At 36.6% G+C, this 18,898-nt stretch overlaps 1 protein-coding gene across 2 annotated transcripts in view; it reads left to right on the plus strand.

The window, feature by feature from the left end:
• The window catches only part of LOC148862057 (uncharacterized), a 32,164-nt gene that overhangs the window by 11,873 nt on the left and 1,393 nt on the right, over positions 1 to 18,898 (plus strand). The window contains exons 3-8 of one of the 2 annotated variants that reach the window (XM_088941842.1): positions 48 to 150; positions 297 to 423; positions 2,966 to 3,666; positions 15,343 to 15,682; positions 15,765 to 16,044; positions 18,535 to 18,699. In XM_088941842.1, the coding sequence (XP_088797968.1) occupies positions 48 to 150; positions 297 to 423; positions 2,966 to 3,666; positions 15,343 to 15,682; positions 15,765 to 16,044; positions 18,535 to 18,699 (1,716 nt within the window). The remainder of the gene's footprint in view (positions 1 to 47; positions 151 to 296; positions 424 to 2,965; positions 3,667 to 15,342; positions 15,683 to 15,764; positions 16,045 to 18,534; positions 18,700 to 18,898) is intronic. The other variant, XM_088941843.1, reaches the window with a different exon arrangement.

Here is an 18,898-nt window from a genome sequence, read left to right on the forward strand (position 1 = left end):
AGTTGCTTTCTGTAAATGCTTATTTTTCATTTTCCTTTTATTTTCAGATCAAGGTGACAGCTGAACCTAGATCTCGAGGGGTCAGTAGTACTTCAAATCGAGGAAGGGGAGGTACTGACCGTAATGTGGGACGTGGTGGCCTCGCTAGCGGTACGTTTATATCATAAAATCCTTGGACAAATATCCATTATATGCTTAGATAAAACTAGTGAACAGTCTTTGCAGTAGATATTCATTTTTGGATGAATAGTAGTAGATACTCATATTACCAGTCCTTGGTTTGTTCCTTATTTTAGAGACTGGAGGTTTGCGTGGTAAACCTGCATACAAGAAAGAAAATGGAGCAAATGCTTTTCCAAGTTCTTCATCTTCTGCATTCGGTATGGTGGAAACTACTATCAATAGACGGCCTACATCTAGCAGGTTTGCTCATCACATTTTTGAGCAATATGTCAGAACTATTTAATCAAGTTTCTTTATGTGCTTCAATGCCTTTGGATTTTTTTAGCAAATTTTCAAGGTATTAACTTTTATTGGTGACATGTTATCTGTTACAAGTTGAAGGGGCTAGAAGAGTTGGGGGCAGACTAAAAAGGACTTTGGGTGGAAGTAGTAAGGAATGATTTAAGCACCCATAGTTCGATGATGGATATGGCACTGAACAGAACATAATGGTGAAACAGAATTCATGTAGCTGATCCCATATAGTTGGGAGAAGGCTTAGATGATGATGACGACTGCTATTGGTAACATATTGTATAATATAGGGATGTTCATAAAATGGAACAAATCGACCAAAGTGACCAAGCAGGACCGACTTGACCCTAAGTGGTTGGTTTTAAGACAAAATCGGTTGATTTCAAGTTTTTTGATGAATAATAGTAAATTTTGTTAATTCAAAAGCTGATTTAGGGTTGTGAATTCATACAATTTCCCAGGGAGAGGTGCGAGCTGCAGCCCCTCCTTGTATCTTACAAGTAAACTAGGAAAGAATTACAGGAATCACAGCTGAGCCCAAAACAATTCTTCCCTATTTATTCCTTGCTTGGCTAACACATCAGTTGATTTCAATTTGATACATATTAAAAACCAATGAACCAGTTCGGTTGTGGGTCATATCCCTGTAAACCGAGTTGAAACTGACCCAAACTGAGAACCTATATTTCAGTTAAAATATGATATGGGATATGCGGTAACCCAGAAACCATTTACTTTTATCATTCATTACCTTAACCTTTTCTTTTATCATTAAAAAATGTCAACCTCTCTCAGTCCTGTCCAAATGTCATTCCTAACAACTTATGTCTCCTCTCCCACACTGACCGATAGTACAACTGACCAATCGGTCTGACCAAAGTCTCAATCAATTATTTAATTTTATTTATGGAGTGATTCCATTGTCACTTCGGTATTTTGCTCAGTGAACTGTGATGAAACTGACTGAAATGCAAAATGGTTCATTGACCCAATAACCGACCTGGCAATGTTGGTTCAGTTGGCACAAATAGGTCAAACCGAATTGAACTGACCTGTGTACAGCCCTGGTAATATAAGGGTAAAGATATATAAAGGGCATATATTGGTATTTACTTCTATCTCATTCCTTCTATATATATTAATAAATTCTTTCGGTTACCCATTCTGCAATTGGTTCATTGACTATTAGAAAAAGTAAACCAAACTAGAATAGAAGCTGTTATTTGTGTCAAGGATCTAAGTAGTTTGGATGATCAATATTTTAAACCTTGGGTGGTACATATCCTGTGTCATGGTGGAAGGAGAGAATTATTTTGGTAATGTCTTTGCCTTTTGGTTTTGATCTTCTGTTAATTGATCTTTCAAGTTTGGATGAGGTCATGGGGTTCCTGTTTCTAGGGCTGCCCTTTGATAGTCAGCAGGTTTGGTTGATGGGAAGTTCTATAGTGCAAGTCAAGGTAGCATGACATTGCCTTCCCCTTACCCCTTGATGGCCCTAAAGAGATAATATGGTGAGTGTTATGAAAGGAGTGTCAAACAGGTATGTGGACTCAATTAAGGACATGTCTGTAGGGGCGACAACCAATGTTATAACACCCATGGCAGAGATGTCAATGTTTCCAATTAGAATGGGACTTTGCCAAGGCGCAACACTTAGCCCTTATTTGCACTGGCCATGGATGGATTGACTAACTGTATACAGGAGGAGGTTCCATTGGCACATTTTGTTTGCTGAGGGAGCATTTGACTATATAGTCTGGCCCTTTATGCACGGGAGACTCAATTACAAGTCTACAACAGAAGCGAATGCCATTTTGAGGGTCTGAGGTAAATGCTGTAAAAGAGATGCATAATCTAGCAGCTGAAGTAAATGCTAATTTCTTTGGACTCCAAGGGCTGCAAACGCTATGGTTGATGATCTAGCTAGCTTGGGTTAAATAGATCAGAAATGTTTTGGGGATTGGTTATGCAATGTATTGCAATATCATTGACTAGCTGAGGCTAGCTTGTTTTTGTATCCTGTAATTGAAGGGGCTAGAAGAGCTAAGAGAAGACAAAAATGGACATGGGTTTTCAAGTGGTGAGAAATGATTGCAGTTTGACAGCACTGAATGGAATAGATTGGTGGAGCAGGATTCATGTAGCTGAGCCCATATAATGAATCTACCAATTGTACTCCCTAATTATATTGAAGGAAAAAAGAAGAAAAGATTAAAAGACAAAACTAGCTTTAATTACCCCTAATCAAAAGAACTACTGACCCAATTGATATCAAACTTAAACCACAAATACGTCTTTATTTATGTGATTATGTACTTAATTATTTTGTTCAAGGTATATTTTTGAAAGTGCTAGAACATCATTCTGATTACCTTGTCATTCTTGCCCATATAATTTATTACCATGTGACTTGGTATATTCTTTGATTTTGCAGTTGGTTGAAATGTTGAATTAACTGGTACTAAATGTTCTTTATTATCTTTTGTAGCGATTTGGTTGCTGCTGAAAGTAAAACACAGACAACAAGCACAGGTGATGGTATCTCATTGGCATCACAACCTTCTCCGGGATACCAGCCTGCCTGGTTGGGGGTCCCAGGCCAAGTTTCAATGGCTGATATTGTGAAAATGGGTCGGCCACAGAACAAAGTTCCCACTAGTACACCGGTTGTGACAAAAGAGACTTCTTATGCACAATATAATGCGGTTTTACCAAATGTATCCCAACATACTGTGAAGCATCCCCTGTTTTCTGGCAATCTTTCAGAGGAACCACACCATGACTTGCATTCATCACAAGGTGCTGCTTCCACGTTTTCAGAGGTAGTCCAAAAACCAGATGCTGCTGGAAGCCATCATGTTTCTCATGACGAATGGTCGTTGGGTGATAAGTCGGTGGCTACTAGTGGATCCTCTGTCTTAGAACCAACTGTTGACTCTGAGGCATTTGGTGACCAATCTGATGCATGTGTTGATAGAACAAGTCTGCATCTGAATTCCAGATCAGATGATGTCCAAGTTCCAGGTGAAGACACTACTGTTGAAAATATTAGCACTGAACAAATTGAGTCTATTTATAGTAGGAACATTCAGGAAGATAATTCTGGTGGTACATCCCATTTTGACAACACCTCTTTCCAGAATATGGGTTCCTATCAGCCTCACAGGCATGCTTTTGAGCATGAGGAAGGTAAGCTATGGTAACTGGACCATGGAAAAAACTGCATTAATCTAAATTAACTGTGTATTTATGCATTTTGTTGCTGTTGTTGTGGTTTGTGGTGCTATGGTGGCGTTTTTCTGTTTAAACTTTTTGGGGTGAGAGTAATAGATTGTTGAAGGAGATTGGATAATCTTTTATGTTGGAATGTAATATATTCTATTTTTGGGGATTACTGGTTTGTTTTCTGTTACTTTCGAATGGGTGCAAGTCCTTATCTGTTCCTGGGATAACAGATTCAAATACCTTAGCGTAATATTCTGGTCCATGGGTTCTATCTTTTGACTGGTGTTGTCCATTAAATCTATCCATATCATGTCATTGTAATCTTTTTTGAGTTATGATGCGTTGGACTTTCTCCTTCCGGGTAGCTTGTTTCTTGTCTGTTATTCATTCTTATTAATTTGTTTACTCTATCCTCTGGTAAGGTTTTCAGCATATTTGTAAAGGTGCCTAGGTGAGCCTAGGTGACCACAGGACGCCAGGTGGGCACCTTGACGTCTAAGCAATGGAATTTGAAAATATAAAACCATGATCCCTACCCCTCCTAAACTGGTTTGTTAGTTTTGTATACCAATCAACAGACCTGTACATTAACTATCAGCAATAAAATCTTCCAAGTATACATTTCATGTTAAAAAAATAAACTGCCATCATATATTCATCATTTAAATATATTAATTTCAATATTTAACTAACATTTCAATAAAGCAAATAAGAAGCAACTTATTACTAGCCACAGCAAAATGAGAAATGGAGAAATGCAGTGATAAAAAAGAGAGAAAAATAAGGGGGCAGAGCCCCTGTATTGGGCGTATTGTTAGCTTTCCGAAACCCCAAATAAGGGGTGTTTCAGAATTTTGGCACTTTCTGGGGGTAGGCAAGCCTAAAACCAACCCCCCTGAAACATTTTTGAAAAAAAGCTAAAAAAAGAAGTTATAAAGCATCGAAACACCCGATACGCCTGTTTGTGTGTATCAATACTTTAAACCATGGGTGAAGCCCCTGTTTAAGAAGAAGAAATAAGGGGGCTGAGCCCCTGTTTCACTCCCAAAGATATTTCTTAAAAAATAAGAAAATAAAATACAGGGATAACAGGACGACTTGGACTATTTATAATTCTCATAATAAAGAAGAAGAGGGTATTCTAAATTCTAATAAGATAAAAGTAGTTTTGTTTTATATTATCATTCTCATAATAAAAAAATATAACATGTAACAGGGTGTATTCTAATAAGATAAAAGTAACCAATAAATATGATATAATATGCATGAGTCAACAATGTGAATAGCAATCTAAGCACCTGCCAAGTTGCCTAGGTGTGCGTCTAGTTATCTAGGTAAGCACCTAATAGGAAAATCATCTGGTGTTTGGGTGAGACAACCATGAAAACCACCTAGTTACTCGGCTAGGTGTCGTGTTGACAACTATGGTTTTCAGGTCTTATCCATTTTCTCTGAGGGAGTTAGCAGTTGTGTGTTTTTCCATATTAAATATCTTTAGTACACTATTCTAGTCATCAGTTCAAAAGAAAAAAAAAAAAAAAAGAAAAAGATATGCAGCCATGAACCTAGTTGTCCTCTCAAATAACTTGTCTGGACCATTAATGTTATTATTGTCAAAGATGTTAAGACCATTCTTATTATTTATTACTATATATTTAAGTTTATATTTTTTTTGTTGTTTTCTGGCCATTATGTTTAAATGACTGCCCTAATAGTGCCAGATGTTTCATTTGTAATGTTACTAGGGTTTGATGCTTTACTGATGTAGCATATTTGTCTCTACAAAGCTTATTGATTTACCTCTTTAAGGAGCTCAAGATGATCTGGATGTAATCTGAGCATGCTATGTTGGATTTATAGAAAAAAGTTACAGGACCATGGTAGAAGTATTTATTTTAAATTAGATTCTTGTTCGATATAGGATTCGTTTTGGTATAAATTGTTTATGGAAGTTATTTTGTCTTGTTTTATCCACATAGCAATTCTGAATTGTTAAATTTTATTCTAGAACTTGGAAATACTTTTGAATTCTTGTATATTTTGAAGTCCATGTGTATATTGCTATGATCTCATGATCCTTTAGGACTCCTATGATATAGGAAGTCTGTATTATAGAGTCTTGAATTTGGGTGAGAAAACAGTAAAGATTTTTGATTAAAGACTTTTCTTCTCAGTTGATGAGATTCCATAAGATGTTTTGGTTTCTTAGATAACTTTCTCATTTAAGCCTTGCTTTCTTTTGGTTTTTCTTTGTTGTGTTGTCGATGGTTTGCTATATTGACAAGATTGTTGATATCTCCCTGAAATCACTATGAAATATTTCAAGAATCCTTTTTCCCCCCTTAGATATCTTCAGCACATTATTGATATATTGAAGATGTTTTCAATTTCATTGAAAAATTTGATAAATTATATCTATGATTTAAACTTTAGAATATAATAAAAAATTCTTATATTTTATTAAAATCTTTGATTTTTTTTCGAAAGTCATTGCCAAAAAGAACAATGGGGATTATTGTGATAAGATGATTGGTGTACTATTGTAAATATGATTCACAAACTAAGTCATAATAGTTCAAAAAAAAAAAAAAGAGAAAAAGAAACGACACATTGCAAACAACTATAAAAGATTCTCAGACTATTCAAAACATATAAAATAAAAAAGAAAAAGGTGAAAATGCAAGTCAATGACATGCGTACAGAAGAAAGATGGCTAATAGACTAAAAGGGATCTTTCTTATTTGATGTTACAGTTGTTTGCTATGGTTTTTTGAGTTTAAATGTTCAATTATACTTTGTCCTACAATTCATGATGTTATCAACAAATTCCATGCCTTTAGTAATTTCCCATGGTTTCTTTAGATTTTCAAATATCTTAGCAAAACTAGTGATATATTCCCAAAACCTCATCATCTTTGAATTGTGAAATGTCCACCAATGTTGAAGTTGCGAAGTATAATTTGTCCCCTTGATTTTCCTTCAGGAAGGCTAGTCTTTTCCCCTTTTCCCTCTTGGGGAGAGATGCTAGTTGGAAACAAAGCATCAATGTTTGTAGGGGGAAGCTATCTATGGTCAAATAAATTTAAGAAATTCTCCCAAATGCCGTTCACAAGGGACAAGGCATTGTTTTTGAGGTACCAAGGTGAAGCTATGTGATAGGGGGTGCCATGTTGCCTAGACACCCAGGATGCCCATTGGTAGAAAAGATAGAGAGGAGATTGGTTGTTTAGAAGAGGAAATACATATCTCTTGGGGGTAGGTTAACTTTGATTAAGTCTATTGTAGCAAATCTCTTGGTGTATTCTATGTTTGTGTTTAAGATGCCTCAAGGGGTAGTGAGGAGATTTGAGTAAATGATGAATGATTTCCTTTGGGAATCAAGAGAGGGGAAGAAGGACCATTTGGATGGAAAAAAAATGAGTAGAAGGAAGGAGGAGAGTGGCCTGGGTGTAGGTAATGTGAGTAAGAAGAATCTTCTCTTTTGGGGAAGTGGGTGTGGAGGTTGCCAATGGAGAATGAAAAGCTATGCCGTAAGGTTGTGGCTAGTATCCATGGGCTCTTAGAGAATGGTTGGGGTGCTGCATTGTTGCATAAAGCTACACTTGCTTCAGTGTTTTAAAAGCGCAAGGCACAGGGGCAATTTGTGCCCGAGGTGCAAGGCGAGTTGCACGCCTTTTTGAAGCAAGGCACAAAAATAAAAAATGCTAAAAAATAAAAAAAAGTCAAAAAAATAAAGAAGTGCCAAAAAATTCAGAAAATATAAAAAAATTAAAAATATTAAACATAGTATTAATAAAAATATAAACTTAATTTTTAAAATAAATGCTTTAAAAACCTATTATCTAAAATTAAAATACATAAACATAACATGTAAAGCATATTCAAATGAGAATTTAAAAATAAAGTCAAACATATAAAACATTTTCAAACATGTAAAACCCATAATTTATTTTTTTCCTCAATTACATTACTTCAAGTAGCTAATGTGATGTAAAACATATTTGGTAATGGTGTTCATTCATTCATCCTAATAGAAATTCTTCTTAAAAAGCAATTAAAATTATAAAATCATTATTTTTGTATGAGAACTAAGAATTTAAGACCCTAACATGGACTTGTTTGGGCTTGTCTCGACTCTCGAGGGGCATGGCACGGGGTCTGGGGGCAGAGCCCCGACCCATCCGCTAGGTTCAAAAAAAAAAAAAACAAAAAAGCGTCCAAATTTCAAAAGGTGCTTGCCTGGGCTGATGCGCAAGGCGCATCAGGTGCACCAAGGCATGCACCTTTGGAAAGTGCCTACATGATATTCTTCTTTTGTTTCTCTATCATATCAGGTATGGGTTGTCCTCTTGTATTAAGATTAAATTGTGAGAATACCTTTAGATTAGGGAATCTCTTTTGAAAGATTTTGCATTAGGGAATTGCTTTTGAGTGCAGCCCTTTAGATTAGGGCTGTACTCAGTATTTTAAAAGCGTAAGGTGCTTTTTGTGCCCAAGGTGCAAACTGCAAGGTGAGATACACACCTTTTGAAGCTAGGTGCAAAATTAAAAAAAAATAAAAAAATGCAAAAAACCTAATACATGAAAAATAAAAAAATAATATTAATTAAAATATTGCATGAATTCTAAACCAAGTGTTTTTAAAAAGCGTAAGGTGCTTTTTGTGCCCAAGGTGCAAAGTGCAAGGTGAGATACACCTAGGTGCAAAATAAAAAAAATAAAAAAAATGCAAAAAATCAAATACATGAAAAATAAAAATTGGTATTAATTAAAAAATTGCATGAATTCTAAACTAAGTGTTTTCAAAAAGCCTATTAACTCAATTAAAATGCACAAACATGAAACATTAAACTTAAAGTGAAAATATAAAAATGAAATTACACATACATATAAAAGATTCAAAGACTCAACAATTTAAGCATGTAAAACTTCCATGCTCTTTATTTTCTTTCTTAGTTGCATTATTCTAATTCTAGGAACTGCTTTTTACCAAGCCCCTTGATCGTATCTCAAATAAGTCCATGCTAGGGTCCTAAATTCATAATCCCAACTTACAAAATTGGTTTTTTTAATTTAGTTTTAGTTCATTATCTTTTAAAAAATATCTTGTATTAGCAAGAATGGAATGGCCAATGTTAGCAAATAGGTGTGTGCCTTTCTAAAGTGGCTGTTCTTGGGCCTAGGCGAGTCACAAACCTTGAAATGCTACAAGGACTGAAGATAGCTAAGCAACTATGAATGAGGCATATTGAGGTTGAAGGGGACTCCAAGGTGATCATCTCTTGGGCTAAAAACAATAGAACTACTCAACGGACTTTCAAACAAGTGATAAGGGAAGTGGAAAAGGTCGCCAGGGAGGTAGAGGCTGAATTCAAATGGGTTAGAAGGAGTGCAAATGGGCTAGCTGATTATCTTGCTAAACAAGGGGCTTTGAGGCAACAAATGTTTTGGGCTGCAATGTAAATAGGGACAGAAATATGTAATAGTATGGGAGTTCGGATCCCATACACAAAGTTGTAAAATTTTAAATCTAATATCAAATAAATTTTTTCGTTGCTGATAAAAAAAATGCCACCTTGCCTGTGCACCTAGGTATGCCTTTTCAGTCCTTTCCTGTAACAGCTGAACTTGAACTTGGGTCTTAGGATTAGAGAATCTTAAACTACTCGTGTCTAATCTCTTGAATTTGTTGGATGGGGTGGTTCTTGATTATTTTTTTGGGGATGGCTGGTGGTGGATTTCTAACGCTAATGATTAGCTTCTCTTGTAAATTCTTCTTTAATTCCTTTTTGGTTAATCCTTCTTCTCTACCTTTCCTACGAAGGAGGTGTGCCTTTTGCATGCCAAGTTTCCCATGGAGGCATCAATACTTGTGACATGTTGCTAAGAAAAAGACTGAACTGGCTTTTGTCCCCTAGAGTGAATGGTGAGACTGCCTACTACCTCCTAATGTCCTGTCCTTTTGTTTTCTCTTTTTGGGTGTAGGTGGAACCCCCCCTGTTTGCTTGGACAGATTATTTGATACATCTGTGATGAAATGTTTAAAAAGAAGGGAAGAATTATGTGGAAATGCACAAGAGAAGCTGTGATTTGGATAAGATTTTTTGAGGAGAAAGAAAGAGGTAAGGAGGTATTAATCAAAACCATCACTCTAAGAGTAGTACAATGATTGAAGATGATGGAACTATTCTTGGACTTCACAATGGATGATATTATTAGAAATTGGGGGGGGGGGCAGTAGAGGATCTTCTTCTAAAACCAAAAGTTAAAACGGATTGGACACCTCTGGATAGAGGGTGCTGAAGCTGAACTTTGATGGAAGTAGCATGGGTAATCCTAGGCCTTCTGGAATTGGGAGACTGGTAAGGGATGAGAATGGAATCATATGTGCAAATTATTTAGGTCCAGGAGAAGGGGACTCACTAAAGGCAGAAAGTTGATAATTGAAGGTGATTCGAAGGTGGTAGTTAGTTGGTTAATGATAGATAAGAAGGTAGTGCGGAGCTTTAGGTATAAATTAAGATGGGTTTCAAATGACATGTAGATTGTAGATATGGGTACAACAATCAGAAAACTGTTTGGATAAAAAGGGGTCATTAGACAGCAAATGTTTTTGGTTCACATGTAAAAAGGGTGTGGTTGAGAGAGATAATAGTGACTGTGCTCTTATATTGTACTTGCACCTCTTGTTGTAAGTTGTAAGCATTTTAATTATTTAATGGATAACTTCATCTTTGTTGCTGATCTATATATGTGTGTGTGTGTGTGTGTGTGTGTGTGTGTGTGTGTAAAATCCTCATGAAATAAATATTAACCTTGTATCAAAACATAGAAAATCAACTTGTTCATGAGGAGAAAAAAAGGAAAAAAGAAGAATATTGTCTTAGAAAAAGGATATGTTAAACCATAGAAAATAACAAGTGGAGGTGGAGTCCCTATTGTTTGTTCTAGAAAAAAGAAGGAAAGTATGGGCTGAAAGAAGAAGACACAGGTTGCTCCTATATGCTGTTTGGATAAAATCTTCAAGTTCTTCCTTGCTTATCGGTTCAGGTTTTGAATTTTGAAGTGTTCAAGGACTTAAGACAATGCTGACCGACTTGTGTGTGGATTGTACTGATACCGGTAAGAAAATAATAAAAATAAACTAGTAGAAGAATTACAAAAATATTATAAATCCACAAATTGAATAATTTAGTTTAATAATGCCAATTGCAATATCATTAGAATTGAAATATAAAAATATTATATGGGCGCTAGACAAAACTAATTTCTTAGGCGAGGTGACCCTCCATGGGTGCGATAAGGTGCCTAGGTGCTGTCACCTTGAAAACCTTGGCAACTATTATAGGGCAGGATACTAATAGGTGATTAGTGGTTTTAAAGTTTGCCTTTTATAGCAAACATATATGGGGTCACAAACCTAGGTTCAGCCTTCTTTTTTTGTTGGGTTTCAAAAGTATTGGTTTTCAGATAAATTACTTCCCAGCAGAAAGCCATGATTTTGGGAGGTGTCAAGTCCAATCGTTTTGCTTTGACTGGAAAGTATGGGGTTGGGTGATCTGTTGCTATTATGGCCTTATAGGCAGCACTGGAAATACTTAAAGATGGTCCACTGTCCACACTATCCTATTATTTTCATTGGGTCCATGAACATCTTTAAGGTTTCCAACAAGTGAATGGCCTTAATGGTTTCATGGTCTTTAATCTCTACGAAAACCGAAGACCCATGAGAGTTGTGCAAAGAAGAATGATCAAAGCAACATCTTTTTGTTTTCATTAGCAGAAATTAGTTTTATTTCATTAAATAATAAAAGTGGTGTTAGTACAAGATGAAAGCAGAAATGACAAACCCTTTCCTCAAACTCAAGTTATATAGAAGCCTAGAACAAATGTTGTCTTGTAACTCCTTGTTTAGCTAGGGAGTCCGCAAACCCATTTGCTGTCCTGAACCACTTAAACTCTGCCCCAATGTCCTTTGCAACTTGTTCCACTTCCCTTATTATAGGTCTAAGAGTTCAAGGGATATGCCTGTTGCCCAAGTGTTTAACAACTTTTATGAGTCCCCTTCCACCTCAATTGATCTGAATCCCAACTGTTTAGCTAATCTGAGCTCTTGCAGTAAGGCTAATAGTTCAGCCTTCAAGGAGTTTCTCATGCCAACCGATCCTCAGTATAAGGCCAGTATCTTCCTTCTGAATTTCTGATTACCCCTCCTACTCCTGGCATTCCTGGATTCCCAAGGGAGCTCCCATTATTCAGCTTGACTTTTTTTTTTTTTTAATCTCATGGAGGTTTCCATTCCCTATCTTTAGCTCTTGAAAAGTGTGCTACCTCAGTCCAGGGCCTCCAGGCCCTTAAAATGTCAGTGATAGAAAAGTTTTGGAAGCAATCCAATGTCTTTACCCATAAAGCTACCTTTAGTTTTCTTCTGTCTATCAACTCCTCCAAAGATATGTTTTTTAGTGAAAATCCTACTATTCTTTTATTCCCATACAACCCAACAGATTGCTGCTTTGGTGGCTTTCTAGAGCACTTCCCCTCTTTTCTTAGATTGTCTCAAGAAGTTGGGATTGAAGATGCTCACCACTTCCTGAAGAGAGATGCATTTGAACCAAAAAAGAGAGCAGAAAAACACCCAAATTCTATGCACAACAGGACAGGAGATTAATGAATGAGATAGGGTCTCACTATTGCAGTATTGCTCGACACGAAGCAATTATGAGGAGAAAGCGAACATAAGGCCTTATTCTCTGTAACAAATCACAAGTATTTACCTTACCAAGGAAAATGATCCATCAGAAAGCTTGAATTTTTGGAGGGATAGGCTTACACCAAATTTCTTTCACTGAGAAGCTCACCCCTTGAGTGGTAGATTGGTTAAGGGATTTGTAAAAGGTAGAGAAAGTGAAGAGCTATACGAGGAAGGCAACCAAATTCTAGAGTCCTCAGCGAAGTGTCTAAAGAAATTTGCCTTAGGGTGTCTAAAAGGTGAATCAAGGAAGAACATTCATTTTCTCTTAATCCTCTTCTGAAATCCAAGTTCCAGTCCATCCCAGTTGGAGAAGGTGTTCCCAACCTGAAGATCATCTCTCCCTAAAGGAGAGAAAAAGCAAAGAGATCAGGATATTGGTCTTTAAGTGGAATTTCACCCACCCATAAATCTTCCCAGAACCGAATTCACCAGAACACCTTCTGAGAACCTTACTAATTTTTTTGTTTATTGTTTCTAGGTGCATAGCAAGGTTTAGATATTCTCATTAGTTTAGTTGCATTAGCGCCACATTCTAGTCTTTGATTTTCATTAATCCAAGTTTTCTTCAGTATCACTGGTTTGGAAATACATTGTTTACACAATGTCAATGGGAAAAGTTTATGAGAATCATATTTTTAATGAAGTTGTTACTAGTAACTAGTGAAGACAGTAAGTGGTAGCAAGACTTTAAAGAATCAATGCTTGGGTAGATTACTAAAATTATAGTAGAATGAGCCTGCTATAATTGTTCTCATATTATCTAGCAAAGTTTTTGTTGGGGAAAAAAGCTATATACTAGCTTCATGAACAAAAAAAGCTACTAGCTTGAAGAAATCATGTTATGGGTTGTCAGTGAGGCATGAGAATGTTTGGTATTTCATACTTGCAAGTTGATCATAATCATAAATATTGAATTCAGAGATAAATGGCAACTGCTTTTTTCTTTTTCTTTTCTTTTTTATTGACTTCGGGGAGAATGATGTAGATGAGATGAGCTAAGCATTGAATCAAGGTCCTTGATTGAGAAAATTTTCATTGACTTAGCTTATGACTTGAGGTTTGAAAACTTGCTACATAGTCTCATTCTGGTATTATGGAAAATGTTATTGTTCACTGGGGCTACGGTGGCATCCTCCTGGATGCACCCTGTTTGTCAAGGTGATCCTTTGAAAGTCAGACTGTTGGTCTGGAACCTTCAAACACAGGGAATTGATAAAATACATTATATTTCATATCAAGGTTTATAGGACCATACACAAAGAACTTTGAAGATGTGATGGTTTAAACTAAGGTTTATAGATGGCCTTTTACAAAGGTCTTCAAATTAGAATCTTCTATGCTGTTTCCTTGATTGAAGTGTTTGTGGGTTAAATATGCAAGGGATATGCTGTGAGTATGCTATTGAGTGGATGCTGCTGATATATCCTAGAGGCATAAGAGAAGCTCAAGGTTCTTTGGTGGTCTTGGTTTTTCCTTTAATAGCACCCCATATTGTAGGCTAGCATGGCTACCTAACCATGCTTTTCCAAACTATGCCCAGCCATTGGGAGAACTCCCCAAAAAAGCAGATTAATGATAACTCCTTTTGCTAGTGCATCTGCTAACCCGTTAGCAAAATCCCCAAGTCCATGTAAATATTTTCCTGTTGTCTCCACGGCCACTGCCAGCTGTCTCATCTCTCTTATTATATATTTGTACTTTTAAAGCTTTGACTGTTATCCTTAACCCAGTCTACAACCACGTTAGAATCACCTTCTACCATGTTTCTGAAGTTGAGTGATCTGCCTGGTCTTTGTACCTGAAAAACTGCCAGTAACTCAGCCTCACTGGACTTCCTTGACTTAGGTCCCCAAAAAATTGTTAGTACATCTCCATTTCTGTTCTTGAAAACTTCACCAATGCCAGAGTTTCCAGGGTTCTCCAAGCACACCCATCAAAATTTAACTTTATTGTATCTGGAGTAGGCACTCATAATTCTATAGTCATGGTTATCTTGGTAACTGATGAATGTTAACCATTGTGCCACTCTCTAATTATGTCATCCACAGTTAAATCAACAAAAAGACTTGGTGTTCTTACCCAATATGCTACTTTTACCATCATATTTTCAATGAGTGCTTCCTTGAACTAGGCCTTATCCTTGAAAATTCTCATATTCTTTCTTAGGAACTGTCCATACCACTGCTACCCTACTTTGTTTCCGCAATATCTTCCCTCATTTTTACTTAAAAATGAGGTCTTGAATAGACTTGCCATGTCTCCTCGGGGGGGTCTGCCTACATCCATAACAAAAACCTTTTTCAAATTCTGTAGACAAAGTAATGTGAGATTAGTAAATGAAAAGTAGAATTGCAGCAGCCTTATAAAGGAAGAACTTATTGGGTGACAGACACCAATTTGGCCTTATGTTTTGAAGATTGTCATAGGTATTGATTTAACAGTGTTTTGCCTCCCAGCAAAACACCCTGATCATTGGGGGACTGGTCCACTCTAGATAGCCTTAACCAGAAAAGCCTGATAAGAAGGGGAGGGCCTTAAAATTGCTAGGGGTACTGTGAAGATGTGGCCTTTTTAGTGGCATTGGTTAGTTGTCCTTTCTGGCAGGGTGGCATCTCTTTTGTGATTATTACATTGTTATACTCCTTGGTTATATTTGCCTACTGGTTGCTTAAAATATTCCTTTGCTTGCAAGTTATACCTTGTCTCTTTTTGCCTTACAAGTTGTAACTTGTCTCTTTTTGTGGTTCTAGGAATTAGTGAATAACCTATGTTATTCTTCTTCTAATAGACAGTATTTCCCCTACCACATAGTTTCCTCAATGTTTGTCAGTCTTTCTTCAAGTGTTAGATGCTATTTGCACTTACCTGTTTCTAATTACCTTGTTCAGCTGAGGATGTCACTGTAGCTGTGTCGTCAGCTGCAGCAAGCTTACAGCAACTGAATTTACAAAAGGAGGAGCTAAGACCGTCCTCTGCTGAGGTTAACCCTGCTGTGATAATTCCAGATCATCTGCAAGTTCCAACTGCAGCCGAGGTTAACCCTGCTGTGATAATTCCAGATCATCTGCAAGTTCCAACTGCAGATTGCTCACATTTGAGCTTTGGTAGCTTTGGATCTGGTATTAGTGCATCTTTTTCTGGGTCATTTGCATCTAAACCCTTGAAGGATAACATTGAGGAGGCCCCTCTATCACTTGATGCTTCATCTGTTGGCCACTCAGATGCCAGGTATGTCCATACTTCACATCCACAAGTCAACTATCTTGAACTTTGCACTGTGTATAATTTTTTGTGAATTTTCTCTTGGCAGAAATTCTGAGTACTATGGAGATGAGCATCTTAGATCCACTTCAGATGGAAATTTAGCTCCTAGAGCTGGTGCTGGAACTGGAAATTTTGACTCACTATCTTCTTCACAGCCAGAGGTTTTGAAACCAGATAATGCTGAATCTACACATGGACATCAGTACAGCTTTTCGTCTTCTGTACCTGGTTACACATTTGAAAACACGGCACAACCAAATGCTGGACTTTCTTATGCACAAACGAACTCTCAAATGCAGAATCTTGCTCCTTTTTCAAGCGTAATGGTAAATATATTGCATTACTTTTAGTTATGATATTTTCTTGGTCAACATTTATGACATGCTTTTGGAAAAAAAACATGATTTTCCTGACAATGGATTATATTTATTTATGCGTGCATGTTGGTTAGAGTTGCAGAGTAAATGCACATTTCTTTGACAGACATGGTCAGCCTGAGAAAAGAAGAGAAGTTTAATGGTGGCATTGCTTTTGTTATATAAACTTTGTTAGTTTGTTTTTGTGGGTGGGCTACAATTATAGGCAGATAATGTGCGGTGTGGACAGACACCAGAACTGGAATCTAACACGTATCCAAGATTCTGACTAGGTTAGATGATAAAACATAGACTCATGGACATGTCTACAGAAAAAGAATACTCAATTTTTTTCCTAAGTCCTATCATTCATCATGATCTATTAACCGATCATTTTTGATAAGTAATTAGGAAGAAAAAGGAAAATGTTGTATAGAAGTGTTCCTCAATAATCTATGCGATGTTGCTGTGTTAGACTTCAATACACACTTTATTATTTTAGGGGAGTTCGTGCAACTCTGCAAAATTAAGTTTATAGAAAAATACCTTAGAAACAAGAGGTTTATAAAAAGGTAGGGCCAAAACAGAATATATGCCTATGAAAATTTATTAGTAAAAGGATTGAAATCAGGGCACATGTAGGTTTGGAGACCAATAATTCATAATGAGGGAGTTTTTTTTTTTTGATAGTCAACGAAACAAGGGATTTATTGACAAGGATGCCATCCATATGATTGGAGCAGGATGGGCAAAATGGTGGGGCACATCTTGAGTCTTATGTGGTAGGTGAACGCTGCATAGTTAAAAGGAAAATTTTATAAAGCAGTCTTATGTCCAAAAGGTGAGTGTGGCAGAAATGTGTATGCTGAGAGAGGATGAGTGGAAAAACCTAAAAGGATATGGTTAGAAATGAAGTCATTTGAAAGGACTTATGGGCAGTGTTTTAAAAGCGCAAGGTGCAAAAAAGGCATAGGGGTCAATTTACACCTGAGGCGCAAGGCGAGGTGCACGCCTTTTCGAAGCAAGGCGCAAAAAAAAATGCTAAAAAAGTGTCAGAAAAAATGCAAAAAATTAATAAAATATTAATAGAAAATATAAACTTAAAATTTTAAAATAAATGTTTAAAAAAACCTAATATCTAAAATTAAAATACATAAACATAACATGTATAGAATATTCAAATGTGAATTTAAAAATAAAATCGAACATATAAAACATTTTCAAGCATGTAAAACCCACAATCTCTTTTTTTCCTCAATTGCATTACTTAAAGTAGCTAATGTGATGTAAAACATATTACATTCCTGATTCTACGAATCGCCTTTGTGCCATGCCCCTCGAGGCAACCCCAAACAAGTCCATGTTAGGATCTTAAATTCCTAGTTCTCATACAAAAAAAATAATGGTTTTATAATTTTAATTGCCTTTTAAGAAGATATTTTGGTAGGATGAATGAATGAACAACATTACCAAATAGGGAGTAATGCTGTTCATTCATTTATCCTACTAAAAAATCGTCTGAAAAAGCAATTAAAATTATAAAATCATTATTTTTTTTTTGTATGAGAACTAAGAATTTAAGACCCTAACATGGACTTGTTTGGGCTTGCCTCAAGGGGCATGGCATGGGGGTCCGGGGGTAGAGCCCTCGGCCCAGCCGTTAGGGTAAAAGAAAGCAAAATGTGTACAATCTTAAAAAGGCGCATGCCTGGGCTGAGGCGTAAGGTGCACCAGCCGTGCGGCTTTTGAAAGGGCTGCGCCTAGGACCTGGGTGAGGCACCCACCTAAAATGCACCTTGCCTGTGCCTAGGCGCACCTTTTAAATCACTGCTTATGGGTAGCTCCAATAGGTAATTTAATGTAAGAAAGTAGACTAAGATGGTTTAGTCACATGCATAGAATACCATCTACAGCACCCATAAGAAGAATTTATCTGTTATCAATAAAAAAAAAGAACTTATGTGTTTCAAGTTGAAGGTGCTAGAAGGGATAGGAGTAGACCCAAAAGGGACAAGGGTTCAAGTGGTAAGAATGATTTGTGCACTCATAATTCAACATGGACATGTACTAAACAGGTGAAGCAGGATTCACGTAGCCAACTCTTAATTAGCTGGGATAAGTCTTAGTTGATTATGATGCAAAACTGCAGTGGAGATTTTCTGATTGATAGCATGAACAGATGACTCACTATACCAACTAAATACATCTTACAATAGAGTTACTTCCTATTGCATTGTTTCTTGAATAGCGTTTTACTTGGAGTTGTGATCAATTTGGTAATGCCTTCAAACAAAGAAAATACATTTAAAATTACTAAATAGTTTGAATTTTGAAATTTGCTTTTGGCAACTTTATTGGTTGAGTTATAGCTAGATGTTGTCCTTATCTTTCTACATTTCACCTAATTGTAGATCCAAGTATGTATTTTGACACGGCTTCTGATTTTGGGTGTTGTTACAGCAAGCATATACAAGTTCTTTACCAAGTAATTTATTGGCATCAAATGTGCAACCAGCAAGAGAATCTGATACTCCCTACTCACCATTCCTTGCAACACAATCAATGCCCACAAAATACAGCAACACAGTATCTTCCATCAGTGGTCCTACCCTTTCTATGCCAGAGGTATGCCATTTCTCAGCATAAGTGTCTTTTAATTATATAAACTCAGTTGGGGACATGTCCAGTTGACTTTGGCTGCTGACTGCCGACAATAAACTGACAAACTACAGACACAAGAAAATCAACTTCTTTGTGCTAGCCACAGGGTTCACTTGATCTTCTCTGAGTTGTTTTTAACTCCCTATTCCTAGCAAGTTTCATC

This window comes from Nelumbo lutea, chromosome 4 (assembly GCF_056320005.1).
Source record: "Nelumbo lutea isolate HS-2025 chromosome 4, American lotus-T2T, whole genome shotgun sequence".
In the NCBI taxonomy this organism is placed as follows: domain Eukaryota; kingdom Viridiplantae; phylum Streptophyta; class Magnoliopsida; order Proteales; family Nelumbonaceae; genus Nelumbo; species Nelumbo lutea.